The sequence below is a fragment of the Xiphias gladius genome, chromosome 6 (genome assembly GCF_016859285.1).
Source record: "Xiphias gladius isolate SHS-SW01 ecotype Sanya breed wild chromosome 6, ASM1685928v1, whole genome shotgun sequence".
NCBI classification, from domain to species: domain Eukaryota; kingdom Metazoa; phylum Chordata; class Actinopteri; order Istiophoriformes; family Xiphiidae; genus Xiphias; species Xiphias gladius.
The window spans coordinates 207148-230000 of record NC_053405.1 but is presented as its reverse complement, the minus strand read 5'-3'; the positions used below and the strand labels follow the sequence as shown (position 1 = coordinate 230000).

General features: G+C 41.3%; 2 protein-coding genes across 4 annotated transcripts in view; one reads left to right on the top strand and one right to left on the bottom strand.

Annotated features, from left to right (window-relative positions):
* Positions 1–446: 446 nt before the first annotated feature.
* On the bottom strand, positions 447–17052 carry med16 (mediator complex subunit 16). Its single transcript, XM_040127987.1, has 15 exons — positions 16894–17052; positions 16462–16569; positions 15038–15207; positions 14349–14630; positions 14057–14206; positions 13774–13879; positions 13510–13665; positions 12055–12278; positions 8754–8960; positions 7714–7924; positions 7462–7595; positions 6930–7122; positions 5294–5510; positions 4647–4730; positions 447–872 (listed from the first exon to the last, which is right to left on the bottom strand). The coding sequence occupies exons 1-15, from the start codon at positions 17030–17032 to the stop codon at positions 743–745; spliced, it is 2511 nt and encodes an 836-aa protein (XP_039983921.1). The 5' UTR covers positions 17033–17052; the 3' UTR covers positions 447–742.
* Positions 16989–22853, top strand: part of tmem259 (transmembrane protein 259) — a 23426-nt gene continuing 17561 nt past the window's right edge. For 2 of the 3 annotated variants that reach the window (XM_040127990.1, XM_040127988.1), the window contains exons 1-2: positions 18925–19290; positions 21551–21974. In XM_040127990.1, coding sequence (XP_039983924.1) covers positions 21723–21974 — 252 coding nt within the window. In that variant the 5' untranslated portion in view covers positions 18925–19290; positions 21551–21722. Of the gene's footprint in view, positions 17088–18924; positions 19291–21550; positions 21975–22853 lie in introns of those variants that run through there. The other variant, XM_040127989.1, reaches the window with a different exon arrangement.

The window sequence follows — 22853 nt, the reverse complement described above, 5'->3', positions numbered from 1 at the left end:
GTCAATAAAAACCTAAGAGCACAGGTTTGGTTTCAGAAGTAGGGGAATGCAAAGATAAAAAATAAAACAAAAACAAAAAACACAGTAATTGAGCAAATAATAAAATCCTACTATTCTGTTATCCATAATAATGGTAGTATACCAGAAACTGCTGTAAACCGCTGTGTTGTGATTCTACTTCAGAATCATTTTGTTTCTTTTATAGAGACTTGACATTTTTTAATAAATAATGTATTTTAGTCTTTACTACAAACAGCTCTGATCTTCACTGTCTAATCTCTGATTGATGTTCAGTTTTAGTGTCTTTTTATAAAAATATTCACTGCAAACAGAAATATATCGTGTTTTTTAAACCCTAAAAACGTAGTTCGCAGATGACAAAACAGCTGCATTTTGTTTGTAGACAACAAGAAGAACATACAACATAACATTTAGTTTGTTGACAGTTTTATTACAAAATGAGATTTATTTACAGTTAGAATCACTGCAGCGCTGAGATCATTCAACATCTGCTTCACTTTACTGATGATTCAGCTTGTAAAAAAAAAGAACTTGCTTTTGAAGTCTGGAATCTGGATCAGTTCAGATCAGTTCACCTCCATTCAGACTGTTTAACAGGAAGTGTATTTGATGGAAAAGAAACAAAGCTTATATCAGAATATTCTGACCTGATTTCCACTTGATGTTCACCTGGTCACCTTTTATGTTCAGGTGAGTTTCAGTGTGTTCAGCTCTTTCATGTTCAGGTGAGTGGCGTTGGGGGGATCCTCCTCCACAGACCTCCACACAGACAGTTCTTAATCCAGCGCTGCTCCCACTGCTTCATGGCATTTGTCTTGTTGGGAGAACGAAGCATCGTCACACAGCCACACCTGAAAACACACACACACACACACACACACACACACACACACACACACACACACACACACACACACACACACACACATATACACATAGATGAACAAAGATGAACAGATGAATAAAACCTCAAAATCCTATGACACTACTCGTTTTTGGGAGAAAACCTGAAGATCTAGACACCAAATGTCAATCTGAACACCATACTCTAAATTGTGATGTTCCTCAAGTCTCCGTTCTGGGACCACTGCTTTTTATTCTCTATCTGCTTCATCCATCCATCAATCCATCCATCTTCTACTGCTTATCCGGAGTCGGGTCGCAGTGGCAGCAGGTTAAACTAGGTAGTCCAGATGTCCATCTCCCCAGCAACGCTTTCCAACTCTTCCTGGAGGACCCCGGTGCAATACCAGGCCAGATGAGAACCATAGTCTCTCCAGCGCGTTCTGGGTCTACCCCGGGGGCTCCTGCCAGTTGGACGTACCCGTAAAACCTCCATTGGGAGGTACCCGGGAGGCATCCTGATCAGATGCCTGAACCACCGTAACCGGCTCCATTCAGCACGGAGAAGCAGCAGCCCTTCTCTGAGCTCCCCATGGACATCAGAGCTTGTTGCCCCATCTCTAAGGCTAACCCCAGCCACCTTACGGAGGAAATCCATTTCAGCTGCTTGTATTTGCGATCTCATTCTTTCAGTCATTATCCAAAGCTCATGACCATAGGTGAGGGTCAGAACGTAGATCAACTGGTAAATCGAAAGCTTTGCCTTTCAGCTTAGCTCCCTCTTCATCACAGTGGTCGGGTACAACGCCTGCATTATTGCTGATGCTGCACCAATCCAAGTTTCAATCTCACGCTCCACTTTACTCTCACTCATGAACGAGACCCTGAGAAACACCTCCACTTGAGGCAGCAACTCACCCCCAACCCATTCCACCCTTTTACAGCAGGGAACTCTGGCTTCAGACTTGGGGGCACTGATTCTTATCCCAGCTGCTTCACACTTGGCTGTTAGTTGCCCCAGTTCATGTTGAAGGTCATGGTCTGATGAAGCCAACAGAACCACATAATCTACAAACTGCAGAGATGCAATTCTGAGTTTCCCACACCGAAATGTCTCCTCACCCCAGCAAATGGGTGAGCAAACTCCCACAACCTCTCTAGTAGCCTCACAAGAGTAAAGAATTGGTCCATTGTTCCACGCCCAGGTTGGAATCTGCATTGCTCCTCCGGAATCTGAGGTTCAACGACTGGTCGGAGCCTCTTTTCCAAGACCCTGGCGTAAGCTTTCCCAGGGAGGCTGAGCAGTGTGATACACCAATATTGGGAGCGTGTTTTGCCCCCCCTTTTTAAATATGGGTAACCACCACCCTGGTCTGCCACAGGTACCGTCCCCGACCTCCATGCGGCACTGAAGAGGGGTGTCAGCCAAGACAGCCCAACAATGTCCAGAGCATTCAGCCTTGCTGCTGAGGAGCTTTTTGACTACTTGAGCAACTTCTGCCAGAGGTATGGGTGAGGCTTCTTCCGAGTCTACAAACTCTGCCTCCTCAGAGGACATGGTAGCCAGGTTTAGGAGTTCCTCAAAGTGTTCATTCCACGACCCGACGATATCCCCAGTCCCCAGTTCTCCTCCCCAGCTGAGTGCAGCCACGGCCAAACCCTGCTTTCCCTTCCTGAGTCGTCTGATGGTTGGCCAGAACTTCCTCGAGGTCAACCAAAAGTCCCTCTCTGTAGCCTCCCCAAACTTCTCCCACAGCCAGGTTTATGTGTCCATGACCGCCACCGCCACAGCGGCAGCCCCTCTGGCCCTTTGGTACCCATCTATTGCTTCAGGAGACCCTCGGGCCAACTATGCCCGTGAAGTCTCCTCCTTCAGCTTGACAGTGGCAACTCCAAACATCTGCCTCTACAATTGGCGCCCTGAACATGGCCCACTCGGATTTCATGTCCCCGACGTCCCCCGGGATGCACGTTACGTTCTTTCGGAGGTATGAGTTCCTCTAACCACTAAGTTTGTTTCCATCCACATGGTTTGATGAGCATTTTCAATTGACCGGAGGGGTCATTAAAAAAAAAACCTGAGTGGAAACGCTGGAATTTGAAAAACGGTGAATAAACATTGACATACATGAAGCACGAAGAGAGGAAACCATCAGATCTGTGTGGAGCGGTGTGGTAACTGGAACCTTTCTTAAACCTTCTTTAAATGACCTCGTCCCGCTTTGTCCTTCTTCTATGGCAGTTTAATGGCAGCGACTGGAGAATCAGCTCCACCAGCTAATGATCAGCTCAAATTCACACAGCAGCAGTGGAGGGAAACATGACTTCACTCAGGTTTTACTTTGGAACATTTTCTAGAGATTCAGTTAAAAATTTTACTACATTTGTATGAAACCTGACTACTGTTGACTAGATGACATAGTTCTCTAACCCTAACCCTGAGCTCGATGCTCAGAAGTCTGTTAACTGCAGCAGTGTGTTGCTGCCGTGATTACAAAACTAATTTCTGCTCACTTTCTTAATGTATCAAGAAACTTTTCTCAATTTTACAACATCCTGTTCACTTAATAACAACATACAAACTTAACATGTTATCACCAGAAAAGTATCTTTTTACAAGGTTATGGAAACAGGAACCTTTTGTTATACATCAAGATTATAGGACCACGATTAGACGGTTAATCGGTGAGTCAACTAACGGATAATTAAACCAGTCACTAATTTAAGAAACGAGTAATTGATTAATTTTTCAAGCAAAAAAAGTGAAAAAGTCTATACATTCTCTGGAACAGTAAACCGAATGTCTCGGGGTTTTGGACTTTTAGTCTAACAAAACATTTGAAGACGTCACTTGGATTCTGTGAAGTTGAGACTGACATTTTTCCTACTATCTGTTGACATTCTATACACCAAATGATTAATTGATTTATCGATTAATCTGCTGATTAATTGATAATGAAAAGATAAAAAATGATAATGCGATATGTTTTTATAATCAGAAACGTTCAGTGTAAAAAACTGAATAATTTGTTATCTAGTTATAACAAGAATATGTCAAAATGTGAAAAAATGCCCTTATAAAAAATCTTTATGAAGATCTCATTAAAATTAAACAAGTATCTCATTATTATGAGAAACTGAGGAAATATTTTTTCTGTTATTTTTTCAAATTATTTTGTTTTTAGCTTCTCTCTTTATAAAAGATCACTTTATCTTGATAACAAGAAACGTTTTTGTGATAACAAAAAACATTTCATGTTGTGACAATATCAGATAGTTTGTGGTTTTGTTGTTTGTTTAAAGACACAAATTTGCTCTGCAGTATTTTAATTCATGTTTTAAATGTTTTATGGCTTTGTTTTAGGTATTGTATCTTTGTTTTTACTTGTGTACTGTAGTGAACTATTTCGTCTCAGTGGTTTCTTGTTGCCATGTTTGTTCGAAATGTTACTTGTTTGATATTTTACATGTTCTAATGCTAATTCAATGTTTTGGTAACAATTTTCCACTCTAGTGGACAATGAAGTCAATGAAGTCAGCTTCCTGCGGCTGAACACAGATTTATTTTTTTTATTTGCACATATAAACAACAGCATAAACCAGATAATAGGAATCAACACAAGGTCTCATCGCTGGAAACCACGAGGACACGTCATACTGAGATCGAGAGACCAGGTCAGAAACAAAAAACACAGTTTTGTTGTTAGACTTAAAACCCTCTCACTGCATAAATGTGATGGTGACATCACGTCCTGCTGTGACATCATTGTCTATGGACTCACCTGGTGCAGGCTTTACTCTCCTCAGTGGGACAGACTCCCATATGAACACAGCGCAGGTTATCCATCTTCTGAGAGCCAGGACTCCTGAGGACACACACAAACACACACACACACACACACACACACACACACAGAGAAACATCAATCAGATTGATCACTGGTGAAATAATCATGTTAAGCATTATAAAAATAAATCCAGACATGAAGTTGCAGAAAGTCACAGCAAAAATCTGATCCATGATCAGGTCTCCTGCAGGTCTGAAAGTGAACAGCACTGACAGTGTGTGGATTAAGCAGCAACCCTGCTGAGGCTGTATCACAAACTTGGAAACTAAACACGTGGACGGATCAGATATGGAGAGACAAGTTTTCAGATTTCTCAGCTCTTTACCACCAGTGCTCAGGTGTAGTTTGTCCCAAAAATGGCCTCTGAGGAAAGCTCATGTTTCTTCATGTTTGCTTCAGTGACGGAGAGCGGGGTGAATACAGGAGGCCTCGGATTACACGGGTGAACATCCAAGCAACAGACATACAAACTGGGCTGAATCGACAACATTGATGCCACTTTTATGTCAGCATGTCAGCCATCACCGAGTCCAGGTCCAGGTTCAGGTTCAGGTTCAAGTTCAAGTTTGGGTGCGTGTTACCTGGTGAAGACCTCCAGCGGGGCAGTCGTTCCTCCTCCAGGGAGAGACGAAGCCTTTCCAAACTGCAGTCTGAGTGGGTGTTTACCCTGCAGCTTCACGATAACGCCGTCGTTCACTGGGAGCCAGTCCATACTGGGAACCAGCAGCTGACTCGGCAACAGACAGCACTCGTCTATCAGACTCTCATCAGGGTCCTGGGGGGGCCCGTCATCCCGAGCTGAGGCACAGAGAGATAGTTATTATATATTTCAGCATCAGCAGATAAACTATGGGACACACTGTACATCTTATTAAACATAAAAATTTCTGCAGGTTACAGCTGTTCAAGCAGCTGTTCAGAAATATCAAACAAATCGAAGACCGAGTAGAAAAGTGGACAAATTATGCTTATTCAGACAGCAACAGGTCAGATTTAACTAAACTTTCACAGATCTAAAGACATTCAAAAGCTGATTTATTTTCTAAAGTTCTTAGTTCTTCTTACTGCTTCTTACTGACCGTTAAACTGATGGGGGGTTAAACACAGATGCTCTCTTGGTTTTGTAACACAGTAGGTCTGACAAAATGAGGACTATCAGACTGAAATTCATAACATCACTCACTCAACACATCTGTAATGTGCGGACCAAATGTTGTGCTGGAGTGGGATGGAGTTCAGAGATGCAATACCAAATATCTGCAGCAGATAATCATGATACTTTACAAAACCTCCAAAACAACCTAAGATGTGTCCAGACGCTCTGCAGACGTTACCAGACGACTGAGATTACACCTACATGTTGGGCTGACCGTTAAAACCGTTTTCAGTCTAAACAGTGTCTGTTTCATGTGTGACTGGCTGTTTATAACACCTGTATAAGGGTTACCCTTTCATAGTTAGAATGGGAATTTTATTGGCTGATATCCCTGAGTGGTTTCATGCTGCAGACATACCACTGAATTAATCTAGCTGTCAGCAAAACCCCTGACCATTCACCAAAAAACCTCGAGGACCGCCATTTGAGGCAATAGTAAGATTCTGACTGATTTGTTTTGGATCTGATTTCAGCAACACTAAATATTTTTGGTCAAATCATTTGTCAGTCACTAGAATTTGTCTGTACTGGCTTGGTTTTGAATGTCTGGTACCATGCAGAGAAGAAACCAGGAGTTCACCCACATTATTCTCTTATTCTCACTTTGATTTGTACAACCATGAGCTGGATTTAATCAGACTCCTTTTGTTCTTTAGAATGAGCTCCAGTTGTCTCTGTTTGTTTTTGACCCATGAGTTTTATTTTCTTACTTTGGGGTGTAAGTAAAAGCTTTGTTTCTGTGTTGTAAACGCTGTGAAGAGTAGTTCCGTTTTACATAGGACCGTCTAATCTTTCAAATTAGATATTACACAAATACTGTATATTCACATGAGTTTATGATTTGTTATATCCAAGTCTTTCAAACACTACGAAGTTGTTCCTAGCCTTTGTCAAAGCCTTAGTGCTGCTGATCTAACTGAGAATTAACAGATCCTAATAGTGTATCTATAATCTGATACAGTTTACGAAATGTTTCAGTCCTCTCAGGGGGGACCAGTTTCTGTTGAGGATCATGAAGCTCCTCCTGATGGTCCAGTAAATGGTCCAGATCAGTTTCTTACAGCAGAGCCAGAGCTTGGTGAGCAGTCTGAACAGCAGCTGCATGCTGTCCTGGTTGTCTGATGTGGCGCTGAAGGTGGGTAAACAGCCAGGCTTCAGCAGACCCCAGATCCTGATCATCACCAACATCTCCCTCAGCATCCCCAGAGATGCCCCATCCCTCATGAAGCCAAAACCGGGCCGGACCATGGAGCCCTGCAGGACAGGAGGACAACAAACAGAACCATCAGGGTCAGAGTTTAACACAGAGGTTCACTGGTTTGTAAAATGCAAAGGGGGCATTGTTGTCATTTTTGTCTCCTTGAGGTCATTTTGCGTCTCTTGGTCGTCGTTTTCCATCTCTTTGTGGTTGCTTTTGTCTCTTTGAGGTCGTTATTTGTCTCTTGTTGGTGGTTTGTGTCTGCGGATTTTTGCGGCTGCTTTTCAACGTGGAAAAATTCCTTCTCCTCATAATCCCCCTCACATTCCCCATGTAGGAACTTTGAGTATTGGTTCTGATTGCCTGTCTGATTAGCTGTATTCTTGTTAGCTCACCTGGTTGGGTAGGTTGGCCAGCAGGTAGAGGACAAAGTCTCCCACCCATTGGATAAGCTGCTGCAGCGACTGAAGTGGGGGGCCATCCAACACAAACTCCTCTGTCTTCAGATTGATCATGACCTTATCAATATCTGAAGAAACACATAGGGATCAATAACTGATTATCACCTGATCAATACTTCATCCCTGCTGCCTCCTGTCCTCTCACCTGTCCCTCAAGTGTGTCACCTGTCCCTCTTGTCCTCTCACCTGTGTCGGTGTTCTTGGCACAGATCTCGGTCAGGCGGTCACCTGGACTCTTGTCAGGTGTGTTGAGGACGTGTGGTCTCAGCAGAGACTTTAAGGTGGAGCTGATGGCCATCAGCAACAGTTTGGCGTGGAAGTCGCACGCTCGAGCAGCCGTGGCTGTGGAGAGTTTACACAGAGAGGCCTTCACCGCAACGATACGAGTCGCCAGAACCTGAAACAGAGATTATGTATACCACTGTCTTAAGAGGGGACAGACAGCTACACTGAGGCATATTGGGAACTGTAGTTTAGGGTTGTTTTTCCTGGGAACCTCAGGAAACCTAAAGAAAACGCGTAACCACTGTCCACAGTTAGAGTCTTTAACTTTTAAGCGTTTGCATGTGAGATGTTAAAGCAGAGCTGCAGCTTAAGTTATTAAAACACTCAAAGGAGCTGAAGTGTCATTTGAAGTGTAAGAGCTGAAAGTTTAATCCCTGTCAACAGGGAAAGTGTTAGTTCTTATGTACACTGTGAAAGTAGTGGAATAGTTAGTATGAGGTGAAAGCAGCTTAAGTGTCAGATGAACTAGAAGTTTCAGTCATAGGTGTAGTCCCGGAGTGTGTACACTGTAAATAGTTGAAGTGTCAGTTGTCATATAATGGGTGAAAGCAGTTGAAGTGTCACTTAAATTAATATGCTGTCAAAAACATTTTTTTTTTACTCCATCAGATTAAAAAAATCATTTAATCAATAATTAAAAGCAGTTTGAAGCATCAAGGTATTTTTGGTCGTCACCTGGTTTAAGTGTCTAAATACAATGAAACTTTCTGCTGAAACTATTAATTCATTAGATGACCAACAGAAAAAATAAATTAACTATTGTAATAGTCAATTACTTAATATGATTTATCAAGGGAAAAATGAAAAAGACAGCTCTTTTCTGGTTGCAGCTTTTTTCTGGGTATTTTTCTTTCAGATATTTCATAAACTAAATTATTAATATATAAAATCAGAGAAACCCCGCCCCCAGCCGCCCCGTCCTCCCATCATGCCTTGCTGACCTGCTGCAGTGCCTGGTTCTGCCTCATGTACTCCTCATGCAGTTTCTCCACCAGGTTGTGGACCATGGTGGGCTGAACGTGCAGTAGGACGTCCCACCAGTCGTAACCTGTCACCATGCAGTACTCCAGCAGGAACAGCAGGTGGCGCAGCGTCGTGTTCATCTCTAGCACCTGACCCATAGAGGGCGACACCCGCAGCATGTGGAGCTGAGGACAAACCAACAACATTTTAAACATTTTATTTAGCCAGATCACAGAGTGATCCTACATCTTCATATCTTAATCTGACACTGTTCATCAGGTAAAATAACCTGAACTGTTCCTCCTGTAAAATAGCAACCTAACACCTGCCTTCATCTTCAACATGCCCCCTTCGCATATTAAAAAAAGGAATTCGGCCTGTGAGTAAAACAAGGGCTGGACATGAACTTTACTGATGAGTGGTGGAAAGGTTCTATGGGTACAAGCTCCTCCTGTGTCCGATTTAATCCACAGAGGACACCCTGAACCACTGCTCAGTAACCACTGCAGTTCTGGAGGCGACCGACTGTCGCATGATCTTGTACCAAAACAAGAGATCATGTTCAAAATATTTAAGACTAAAATGTAGAAATACACTCTTATTTTGAAGTTTGGAGTCCATGAAGACTGAAACCCATCCATCTCTGAATAGACAGACATTGTTTTTTTTACTGTAGTGAGAATCGAGCCAGGCTCTGACCATTTCTCAGCCTCCTAAGGATGAGGCAGCTCTGAGAAATCTTTGGGAAATGGAAACTTTTTTTTTTTTTTTTTTTTTTTTAAACTTACTTAGCTCACCCAAGGTCATACCACCAGACTAAACCCCATCTCGAACCATTCCAATATCTATTTTTGTGCATTATGTCCATAAGAGGACAATCCAATACAATGAGAGACATATCTACTTGGGTGCAGATTTTTGAGATGTGCCCTCAGGTTGCCAGTGTTGGACTGCTAGGCTAACTGTAGCTAACATAGCTTATATATAACCTCATCACCAGGTTCCAGAATTTTGCTGTCTACTAACCAAAATTTGAAGTATTTCCAAATAGGGCTTTTCAGATTGAGTGGAGTGCAGCTCACCCTTTTTGCAGTTGGGGTGGTTTGTGGGCTCTCTGCCTTCATTACCACACAGTTGTTGTTGAATTATTCGCTCTTTTCAGCTTGACCAACATGTCATTTTCAGTCAGTGAAAGTGACGTTTCAGTGCAGCGGCCGAGGCCAACGCCAGAACTCACGAGGTACCCACAGTACTGTGCTTTTTTTCCACAATCGAATATTAATTTTCACTATCGAACGTCTGTTTTTTTTTTTTTTTTTTTTTCACAATTTGATTATATAATTGAATTTAGAATATTTGTTGACAGCCCTAGGAGATAATGAAAAATAAATAAAAGAGGGGACGTATCAGAGTTATATTTCTATTTTTCCTCTGTAATAATTTGTTTTCTAACAGTACCAATATGTTAAGGAATTAGGTGATGTGGTTAGAACTCAGTGATGTCTGTTACAGCGATATTCCTGAATAAAGACATTTAAAAGTATTTAGACACCACAAAAGAAAAATGACTCCATGTGCAAAGTCTGTGTGGAAGTCCCATTTTTGGCCAAAAAGCATACAAAAAAAACAAACAAAAATAAAAACAGATGTGACTTTTTTAAAGATAAAGAAGACACAATAAAACAATAATTTGCTGAAGCTTCTACACACACGTATTCTGGAGGAAACTAGAGGGTTATTTTAACATTAGAAGCTAAAACGATATTTTCTATTTACAAAACAAGATCCATTACCATTTGCTAAATTTCATATCCATAGTTAAATTAGTGAATCTGTTAATTACACTGAGTCAGTTGAGCTTCTTATTAATAAGAAAAGTAAAACATATCATTAATCTGCTTCAGGAGTTATTAACTAGATTATTTCTGCACTTTATTTTTCAATACCTCTGCCAAGGAGGTTATGTTCTCACCCATGTCTGTTTGTTTGTTTATTTGTCAGCAGGATTAAAAAATACAGAACCGATCTGCACCAAACTTGGAGGAGGATCAGGCATGGGCCAGAGAAGAAAGGATCGTTTCCAGGAATTTTTTATCACTTTGCTTAACATTGTGAGCTTTGACATTTTTCCACATTTTCGTTAATAGTTAACCTCATGGCAGAGGTATGCGCTCTACTGAGTGCCAGTCTAGTTTATTATTATAATTATTGTTATTATTGTTGTTTTTTATTCCCTTTCCTTATCCCCCTTATTTCCTTATTTCAAATTAACTTTAGTATTTTATCTTATATTTTCTATGTTGACATTTAGGGCCTAATATATTCTATGTATGTGTATTTTTTATAATAATGTTGATGCGCTGGATGTCTGTACGACATGTTTATTTCAGTAAAGGTAGAATAAAAAGACCAGAGGACAGAATCAGTAATTTTCACCTGCTACTACAATAAACACTGCAGACTGAGAATCTACTGACAGTTTAATGGAGTGACTGAACAGATCCTTTACAGACTCTACAAAGTGGATTTAGTGTTAAAGCAAGACTATGTAACTTTTGCTGAACAGCGCCAAGAGCCGCCTCTGCAGCCACAAGTGGTAATTACAGGACACTGGCGCATTAAATTCTGTTAAGCTCAGAGTCTGAGTGTCAGGGCACTGGAAGCAGCGTACCCCAAGATGCTTACAGCTCATGTACAGAAAACAAAGCCTATCAATCGCTCGGGCAACAAACACAAAATCACCATCTCAGCACAAACCAAGGCTGTCCACTCATGTCGAGTCAGCTTCCAGCTAAACTGATTGACTGAAAACATCTGAACCCACAGCAGTTGTGTGCTAAGATGTACACGTTAGGAGCTAGCCTCTTTCCCTCTGCCATGCTGTCTGTACTAAGTAAACTGAGCTAGCTTCTTCTTCTGTCTGGCTGACGACCCATAGCTGGTGGTGTGTGACGTAGTGCTGTAAAGCTTTATGCACCTGTTGCTGGTGATCGTACCTGCTCAATCCAAGTTTCACTGTGCAAGAACAGGCGTTCGGGGCGCGGACTGGGAATGAAAGAGGCACCATTCTATTCTATTACAAGTCCGTGTACAATCAATCAAAATGATATTGAAGCTATTTTAAGGTAAAATAGTTGCATAATGTTGCTTTCATTTACTCTTTACATTTGAATTTAATAAAATAGCTCCAGACGGTCAGTCAGATATTTCTGAACCATGAAGACCTCTAACTGCTGGGGTGCAGGTAAACCAGTATGTGCCCAGGTGTGCGTCATTCACCTTTCCATGGTTGTCGACTCCGGCTAGAGCCAGTGAAGTCCAGGAAAACTGCAGGGCCTTGAAGTGGAGGGCGGGGCCTCCAGTTCTCTGGCGTTTGATGGCAGACTCGTCTCCGGGTCTCTGACCAGAGGAGGACGACGATGAACCGTAGAAAACCCCCATGGTGTGGAGGGACAGACGGTGGAGGATCTGAATACTGCCATCATTAAACGCCAGAGCCAGACCTGATAACACAAGTGGAGAGAACAGGTGATCTTCACTATACGAACCATATCAGTTTAAGAATTTCACAGTTCAACATTCAGTTAATAAGCACTCAGGTGTGTAAAGTTTCACTTTTAATCGATTCAAAAGCACTGAGCAGATGGTACAAACTAAAATTAATCAAGTTTATAGTTGTTGATTTTCACTAGAGACCGGAGACTCAAATTCCCAAAACATCCTCAGGCTAAAAGGAGAAGTTCCTAAAATAAGAGCTGTGTCAGTCCTGACTTTGGCAGCTGGATGAAGATCTTTTTTAGAGATATTTTAGTTAGTTAACCAACTGAAACCTTAAAAGTGAGTGGGTCATATCCCCCATCCCCAGTGGAAATACATGCCTTACCTTGCATCCATGATTTTGATTTTATTTTACTATCCCGAACATAAGAGACTATCTTCTTCTGGAAATGAGTTTTTAAAAAGTGGGGGTCATCTTATATTTGTTTTTGAATGCAGAGAGCACCAGAGTAACACGGTCTTCTATAGAGAGTGATGCATTATGGGCTGTTTGAAGCCTTAATCTTGCTAGGCTAGCAAGTGTTTTCAGTCTGTTTAAGGTGAGTCTTACAGAGTCAGACAGCACGAAAAGTGTTTGGTTAGTCCAGTTTAACCAGCAGAAGTTTCTGTTTTAAATAAAGTATTGACGAGTGAAAACGAGTTCACAGCGTCTCCCAACGTCTTTCCTGCAGATATGAACCAGGGAGAAAATCTTGTCGCTCAGTCACAGAGTGAGAGCCTGTGACTGAGAGACAAGATACACTAGTGTGGGTTTTACATTTTACTGTATTTCATGTTTCACCTCAGTGATGAGGACACTTTTCCTTGGATTAATCACAGTATATGTATAAAAATGCCTAAACCGTTCCTAAATGGTTAATGTGGTACTTTTGTTAAATCTCTTGAATTAAAGCTGAACGTCTGCACTTCAATCACATCTTGATGGCTTTGTTTCAAATCCACTGTGGTGGTGTACAGAAGCAAAATTATGAATTGTGTCACTGTCCAAATACTTATGTACCGTAATTGTACTACAAACACTCAAAATGAAGGTCAGACAGTGGATCAGGGGTTTGAATCCAACAGGCGTCAGGTTGCTGTGTGTGTGGAGAGTCTCAAAGAGTTGACTCGTGATTCATTATAAATGTAAACGTCTACAGATCACCTGCACAGGTGATACATAGGTAGAGTTCTCACCGAGTCCGGGGCAGAACTTGGTGTCTGATGCCACCTTCAGGTCGGTGTTGGAGATGGAAATGGGCAATTTGGGCAGAGCGACGGCTGACACTCGCTCCAGATCGTTGGTGGTCGTAAGGATCCTCCACTTCAGAATGGTGGGCTGCTTTTCCCCCACTAGGTCGACATTAGGGGGGTCGGAATAATGATACACTTAGTGCTCCATCATCACCTCAGCAGTCAGACCAGTTGAACCAGCTCGACCAGTTTGTGTTTGTTTCTTACCGACTGGTGAGCGGTGCTGGAAGATGTTGTTGACAGGAAGTCCCTCCTTCCTCAGAGACCAACACTCCACGATGCTGCCACTCTGATTGGAAGCACACAGGAGAACCTGCCGAACAAACGCACAGAAACAAACATCTGCAGGGTTCTCCAGCTGCTGATGGTTGTGCGTGACGGATAAATATCTGATCTTTTTTTTTTGTGTTCCACTAATCTAAGATTTGTCAGAAAAGAAGAACAAGACCTGAAACAAAACCCAACTGATGTTACTGGTTGTACTGGTTACCTGTTCAGAGTTCTCCCTGGTGAGGAACTTGAGGTGGGTCACAGCGGGGTACTTTTCTCTCCTCAGAGGGTCAGTGGTACAGCGCAGGAACAGGGACGGTAACAGTTCTGTGTCGATGCGACACTTCTCGCTCACCACACTCACCACCACCTGGACACACAGAGAACATATACACATATGTACCGTATATATTTACATTTATTCAATCCTGATGGTGGAACCGCTAAAGGTCAGCATTCCCCCTGATGATCCGTCTTCTGGAGCAATGTCAGGGGGACGTTATGGTTCTTACCTTGTAGAACTGGACTGGAGACGAGCTGCTACCGTCGGTCGCTGCCACTACAATGTTCCCTCCTCCAGTGAAGGCGATGTCGGCTAGCGCCACTCGGCCTCTCAGTCTGCACAGACTCTCGCTGGCCGTCAGCAGAGCGCCACCGGGCTTCAACAGCGACACTGTGACCAAACCGCTCACTGTCACTGCCAACCAACCCTCCATCGGCTTCCCGCCAAACAGAGTCAGAGATGGAGAGAACTTTACCCGAGAGAACTTCTCACCAAAGTTTGTAGAACCCGACTGGACCAAGAGGAAACAAGAACACATGATTTATTTAAATGCTTAGTGACTGAAATTGGGGTACAGGTGAATGTATGAAATATACTGAGAATATGTCACACATACTAGTCAGCTAATAAATATACCTACCAACTTATTATCCAACAAATACATATGACTTGATGAAGAGTTATCTGGCACATTCTTATGTCATGTAATTCTATATTTTCCACTGACAAATATTCAGACCCTTTACTCAGTACTTAGTTGAAGTAACTTTCTAAAGGTTTTAAAATTATTTTTTTGGCTTTGTAATTATGAGATATATTGAGTGTAGATTGATGAGGTAAAAAATAAGTTTAAATTATTTTAGCAAAAGGCTGCAACATAAGAAAATGTGACTGTATGTATAAGTCAGTGGCTGTTACCATCTCTACGTGTAGGGCCAGTTTGACTCCGTTATGAAGCCAGCTCAGAGCTACAATTGGATCTCCGTCCAGAGAGCTGGATAGGATGCTCTCCCAGCTGTTCACCAGGTGATCTGACATTGACCAGCATTTAATCTGACCGTCACCGTCTGCAGACAGCAACCTCGAACCTCAACACACAAAAAGATATATCAATAAATACATCGACAAATGCACTAATAACTAGACCTGCATGCAGGTATTAACGGGGCCCAAGTCCCCTGCACAATTCGAACCCAGGAGCCTGTCAAAGTGTTTCAAATCAGACCTGCAGGCCCACGAACACAATGCAAGTCTCAGGTTGAGAGCAGCACAGAGATTGGAAGACAGTCCACCAAGATTTGTATAATTTGATGGTGATTCCCGTGGGATATTCCAGAGAGCGTGGTTAAATTGTGATCGTGAGTACATAGATGATACGTGCAAAGTTTCATGCTGATTGCAACTTACAGCATAAGAGTAGTTTGGAAAAATAATTTTAGCATTTTTTATGAGTTTTCGACGAAATCACCACCTAGTGGCCAATTGGCACATCATTTCCAATTACCAAGTTCTATGTCTCTCGCTTGTTTTAGCTCACAGCAAATTAAGCAAAGGCATAAGATGCAACATAATGATGATTAGGCCCCGCACACATGCACCAATCAACATGTCATTTCAGGTTAATACTTGCCCCCAGATCATGTTCACCAAATTTGGTGAGACAGGTTTTGAGGTACACGTTTTTGGTATTTGTAGTACCCCCCATGGGTCGGGCTCAAAATGCTTTGATAGGCCTATTCCAAACATGGACTAAAAATATCTACCACGATTTACGATGATTTGACAAATCGTTAATAGTTATGGCCAATTTCTTACACCCACCGCTTGTGAAGTTCATTGGTATATATCTTGAAAACTAAGTAAAAAAATTAAAAATCACAGAAGAACCATAAGGGTGGACTTTTAAGGCTTTTTGTAGAGCATACTGAGCTGGATTAGTGTGTCAATTTTCAAGTCAATCGGACTTAAAGTATGAGATGTGTGGCCTTTCCAAAATTGCATTTTTGGGCCTTAATTACAGCGCCACCATCTGGCGGATTGGGCTAATTTTTCTTGGGAAGCATTTGCACATCATTTCCAGTTATTGGACTAAGTTTCGTGTTTCTAGCTCATTCCAGCTCACGGTTATTTGAGCAGCGGCAGAAAACAAACAATAATAATGATAATGAACCGACACAAACACAATAAGGTTAAGCCCCTTCGAAGCTTGAACCCTAATAAAAATATGAGCAATTACAATAGCGTTCCCAGCACCACTCGGGCTTGGACCCCTAAATATAATCAATGAATACATTAACGACACTGAAGTCGACTCTGTGACTCCTAATCAGTATAAACCTCACCTGATTGGTCCCACTCCAGACAGGAAATGACCTCTGTGTGTCCAGAGTTGATGGAGTAAACATCCCAGGGGTGTTCAGTGTCAATGATGTGGATCATGTGACTGACATCTGCAACACACACACACACACACACACACACACACACAGACAGACAAAGTACTAAACTATTAAACTCAGGACATAGTTATTGAATTTAAACCAATAATCTGATCCACAATCTTTTTAAGTAAAATGACAGAATTGTAGGTGGGTGTGGCTGTGCTGCAGGTGAGTGTTGGTAGGTGTGTCTGTGCTTCAGGTGTGTTTGGGTTGCAGGCGTGTGTTGGTCGGTGTGTCTGTGCTGCAGGTGTGCGTTGGTGGGTGTGTCTGTGCAGGTGTAGTCAGTGTCTCAGGCCTGTGTTGGTAAGTGTGGTCTGTGCTGCCTATGTGTACCTTTGTCATCGTCATCGTTCTTCAGGTCTGTGGTAAAAGCCACCAAGTTCCTGCACGACCAGGAGCAGACCAGAGGGATGGAGGGACAGTGAGTACTCTTCGGACGCTTCTCCCATTCACAGACGTAAGCCAACTCCATGATTCAACCACAGAAGGAGAAGCAGGAGGCCGGCAAGACGCCTCACCTGGATACAGTGAGTGTTACAGCAGTTAAGACTGGATACTTTTAAGGGAGGGCTGAGGCGGAGTTGACCGGCTGGGTGTTGAGCCAAACCAAGATTCAACTCGGCAGCTGTTTCACCTTCCACGGCGAACTCCCTTTAAAATACTCTAAATTTAAGGAAATGTCTTTTTCACAGTTTGAACTGCACGCGGCTGTATGTTCAATCGAAACACTGACACTTTCCTGTAAAAATTCGCAGCTCGTTACAGAAACTGTGTGCCGAATGTAACCAGATTTCAGTCGGATTACAGCTCAGTTACTAGCTGGTAGTTAGTTGTAACTAGTGAGTAGTTAGTAATGAACCGTTAAGATGCAAGATTCATCTGTCAGTTAGCCGCTAACTTTAGCTTACCTTACTTCGATTCAGCCCCAGTCACGCAAATAAAATGAGAATAAATCAGTTTTGTTGACAAACGGTGAATAGACCTTTAAAACGAATATACAAAATAAAACAGTGGAGTCGATTGGAGCAGTTTAACGGGATATTTAACGTGACGGTGATGAAACAAACAAACTGCTACTGTTCCTTCACGTCAACTGAGTATCAGGACCCGCGGCTCACACAGCTGTCTCTATGCCTGCCTGTCTGTAAAACATTTCAGAAACCTGTCAAACGTTTGATCAAACGATGAATGTATATAGCAATAGTTGTCTAATGTTTCATATAACGTGTTTCCTGTACAGACTTTTCTATTGGCGCTCAGCTGTAGTTTGTGTTTATCTGAGGCAGCCTGCGGACAGCCTGCTATTACAAATCTTTTCCCCCGAGTACATTCTTCCAGGTGCATCAGTCCGGGTCTGGTATCAAATTTCAGTATGTTGGTGTTCTGTTGCAGAACTTGACTGAGATTCATCACGTTTTTAAGTTTCCTTCAGTATCACAGTAATCTAGTGATAATTGTCCGTACATCCATGGTCATCCAATGAATCAGTCAATCAACAAACAAGGCTGAGGTTGAAGCCCCAGCTCACTAACGAGAAAAGTCATCTCATGTTACGTTGTGAAAATGAACAACGATATGTGACAAAAAACATTCAGGATGTCAAAATAAAACCAACGGTCAACGTGTTTATGCGTTGGAATTATCTTTGGTTTTATTAGACAGAAAGGATGAATTATTCCTTTATTATTTTCTATCATGATGATGGATTGGATGGGAGTTTCTCTATTTGCAGATGTTGTGGTTATTTATAAAATATTATATAAAATATAAATTCATATATCATATTCAACTACATAAAATATGAACATTTATTTTATTTATAGTATGGACCGGTTAAAATACTGAGTTCTGATCCACAGTCCATACCAGTCGGTGGTGGTGATGAACCATCTCGTCTTTGCAAAAAAACATCACAAAGAAGCAGAAGATTAACGTGTCCAGGATACATTAAAATAAGACTTTTTTATTACTTCTTTTAAAGACTTTGTTTTGTACTGAACTACCAAAAGAAACATGGAGGCATTATTCTTATTCCCTTAATGGCAAAATTTTACCAATGTAAATGTAGTAATTCTAGGCTTCTCCGGCTATTTGATTTAAAACTAAAGACGTGTTTTGATTCAAGTAAAAAAAACACTAAGACTTGGAAAACTGCGCTTTTACTTACAACTTTTCTTACAGGTTTGTGTTAATATTTCTTTATCATTGTAACTCATTTTGCTGAGTTTATTTTATGTAATCTCTGTTATTCCTGCAGATTTCACCTTTTATGTAAAATGTAGGTTACGTACTGAAGTTACCAAAGCGGTAAGGTCGGAGCATCTACCTAGCAGACAGAATCCGGGGAATACTTTGCCACCTTCAACCCGTATTTCCGGTCTGGTTGTAGTTCCGTCTCATAACAGCAGCCGTCAGACTCCCGTTAGCTTGTGTTACCTCTGTCAGTTCATCTTTAACCTCCAAAATAATCTTTCTGAGTCTGTCTTAGTCTGAGTCTGTTCAAACTGAAATGAGTCCACTCACTGTCCGGGACCTGCTATCTGCAAGCCTCCGTTAGCCTTGTCTTCGGAGCCTGCCAACGGTGCTAACGGTGCTAATAGTGCTAATAGTGCTAACATTGCTAACATCTAGCTGTGCCGTTTCAAAGTCTGTTTGTTTGTTTGTTTGTTGTGATGAGAACACCGAGCACGAGACATTAGGATGGACACACACCTACGGAGTCGCTAACGGGTGAGAAAACTACTTGCTATTGTGAAACTGGTGTGAAACTGGTGTGAAGTTGGTGTTGGGTGTGAGGTGTTCGCTGCAGGATGTTTACCTGCTGAAGCAGAGCAGAAAACAGGCCCCGAGACAACCAGGACCACCTCGGTCCACCGCTCTGGATCCATATATACAACCAGCATCTCCTCTGCTAATAAATACAAAGAAAACTCCTTAATGCGAAATGGAAAATTAAGTTTTTCTGCCTGACACCAGATCCTGAAAGTAGACCAGAGCAAAGTCATAAATGGGCAGATCTTTGTGTTTCTGAGAGTAAATGTTAAAGAGGAGCTAAGAATTATTTAAATTATTAACCATTTCTTTTTACCTTCTCTCAGTCATTACTCTGCTCTTAAACCTCTGTAGCTATGTTTAAATAACTATAAAACCAGACATGTTTAGTTTACTGTCACAGAGAAATAAAACCAGTTAAATATTCACATCACAGCCTTTCTGGGTTTTGTATCACAGTGACCTGAAGCTCTTTAGGTTTGGACAGTTTGTTGGACAGAACCATCCCACTGAAGATGCCGCTGTTGGTTGAGAGAAAAAACATAACCTAATCGATTAATTGAGAAATTAAGGATTAGATTAATCAATAATGAAAATAACTCCTACCTGCTGCTGTAGTTCAGGGACTGTGGAGTTGTCTGGCAACATGTCTAAAATAAACCCAGCATGTCCACTGCACACAGGAGCAGTAAAACCATAAAGCCCACAGACTCTCACAGGTATAAACACTCCTAACAGGCGTAAACATTGTAAACAGACGAAAACCGTCGAAACAGGTGAATATCCTGTAAACAGGTGTAAATGTTTGATGATAATAACCCTGACCATTTGCAGGTGAGATGTATGGGAGTTGAAGTTTACGTTGAAGTGCAGGTTAGAAAGAAGAGTTTACCAACTCATCAGTAGTGAAACAGTGACGATAAATTTACTGATTAACTAATGGTTATTTTCATTATAATTAACTTGCAGCAATTTTTTTTTTTTTCCCCCTGAGTAATTGATTAGTTATTTTGTCTATAAAATGTTGGAAAATCAAACAAAATGTCCAAGAAGTCCTCAGAGGTCTTATCTTGATCAACCAACAATCCAAAGTTTAATGTGACAAAACAAAAAAACAAAAAATCTCACACGCTAGAGAAATCTAGCTGAGCAAATTTTGGCATTTTTGCATGAAACATTAAGCAATTGATTATCAAAATATTTGCAGATGGATTTTCTTTCAATCAGCTAATTGATTGAATGATTAATTGTTGCAGCTCTGCCTTATTGCATGAAAATGTTGTGGTTGTTTGTGTTTAATTTGACATTTAATTTGAAAAGTTAATAGATACTGCCATAAAAGACAGTCACATTTACTGTCATCTGTCTCAAAATAATACTGACTTTACTTTACTGAAGTACTACACTAAAGTGTAAATTAAAAGTAGTTGCTTATTTGATACTCCACTACATTTACACTACAATTGAAATCTTGTCCTATTTACTGCATTACATTTATCAGTGCAGTCACTAATTTCTGTATACATTAAGGATTCACATACAACAGAAATTATGGCTGATAAAACTACACAGCTACTGTTTCTAAAGTTGTTTAAAACAGCTCCACCTACAGCAGTAAAATTTTATTGCACACCGATGTATCAGTAATAATAATTAGAGCTGTAACAATTAGACGATTAATCAATTAGTCGCATGACAGAATATTAATCAGCAACTTTTTTGATAATTGAATCTCTTTTTACTAATTTTTTTAAGCAGCTCTTCAATTTAGAGGATTTGCTGCTTTTTCTTACATAAAAAGTAAAGTGAATCAATTTTAGTCAAGCAAAAGACAATTGAAGACGTCACCCTGGAAAAGAAAAACATCCTTGTTTCCCTGAATCTCTTTGTCAGAGTTGGAGAGTGTTAGGATGACACATGGCATCACAGTGGACATGTTTTTTAGGATTTAGAGCCGACTGAAATAAAGGGGAGCTGTCCTGCAAGGCTTTGTGATGACGATAAATCTAGTGTCCGCAGTGCTGTGAGCTAGCTGACCTGTTTCTCTGCTGTTTTCTTACCCCTCTGAAGATTAATAAAGTTCCTCAATGTGACCTGAGTGTAAGGCAAAGCAAAAACAGATGAGAAAACAGTTCCCCCTGTCATTAATCAGCCAAAGGTTCAGGTGTAGTTTTGGGTTAACAATGGTTAAAGTTTTCACTAATTTTCTGCCCAACAGTCTCAGGTCCCGGTGAAGTTCAGTCCATCGTCAGACCGATCAGAGTGAATCAGCTGTGGACGGTTCAAAGTCTGTAGAGACCTTCATCCTCTGATCTGAGGTCAGAGTTTGACCCTGACTCTGAGGACGCCTGAGCCATGCTGACCTAGAATCAGCCTGGAGCTCTAAGTTTATGCAGTGTGACCAGAGTTGTCCAGATCCAGAGATCATGTCTGAGAACCAGGCCAACAACATCAACAACGTCCCTGTGAACAACAACAACATGGGACCCAACAGGATCCGAAACGCCAACATGAACCAGAACCCCCTTATCAATGTCCGAGACCGCCTCTTCCACGCTTTGTTCTTCAAGATGGCCGTCACGTACGCCCGACTCTTCCCTCCGTCCTTCAGGAGAGTCTTCGAGTTCTTCGTCCTGCTCAAAGTGAGAAAGATCTTTTTTTTTCTGTCAAGACTGTGTCAATGAACCATGTCTACACTACAGACAGTCTCAGAAATGCTGGTCTCTTCCAGCATGCTGCGGTGTCCTCACAAGGTTAAGTCCAAACCTGGTCCAAGTGTCGCTTAGAAACCATTTAAACACCACCACCACTTTGCTTTTACTCACAAACTTCAGAATAATAACTATTTATATAGAGTAGATCCTCCATGACTACAACACAGAAGCAGAGCTGAGCATGACCACGTTTTCTGTATCACCACAGTAATAATAATAATGACAACAACAATAATAATAATGATAATAATACATTGGCTGAAGCGGGTTAGTTTATCAACAGAGAAAGGATCATCAATTATTACATAATCAAATTGTTTCAGTCATTTTTTAAGCAAACCTAGTGAAAAAATGTCAAAATGTTTTCATATTTCAGCCTCAAAAAAGTGAAGATTTGCTGCTTTTCTTTGTCATGTATCACTGTGAACTGAATATTTGTTGGTTGAACAAAGGAGACATTTGAAGAAGTCACTTTTAGCTCAGTGAAATTTTTTGACAGTTTTTTTTGATGTTTAATAATAGTTGCAGCCCTACTGTCCGATCATCTTCTCTGTCTGCTCTCGTCAGTGTCGAACTAAATTCTCCTTGTGATCTGGTTTCTCTGACAAAACCTCGTCCACCGGCAGCAGAACGTCTCCCAGCAGAGTTTAGTTTCCTGTGATTTCATCCCTGTTTCTATATTTACACGTTATAAATAAATGAGACTGTTGTTTATTTATTCCTCCAGATTTAGAGATTTTACACTAAGAACAGGAACTTTTTAGAAATGATAATTCTACATGTTGTTTTAGAAAAACAAACCACTGA

Excerpts from the sequence above, each read along its gene's own strand:
- med16 (XM_040127987.1), bottom strand. The coding sequence starts at position 17,032 with ATGGAGTTGGCTTACGTCTGTGAATGGGAGAAGCGTCCGAAGAGTACT. Across the intron at positions 7,123-7,461 it reads TGGCCAACCTACCCAACCAG|GGCTCCATGGTCCGGCCCGG; the intron begins GTGAGCTAACAA and ends CCTGTCCTGCAG. Across the intron at positions 5,511-6,929 it reads CACCAAGCTCTGGCTCTGCT|CTCGGGATGACGGGCCCCCC; the intron begins GTAAGAAACTGA and ends TCTGTGCCTCAG.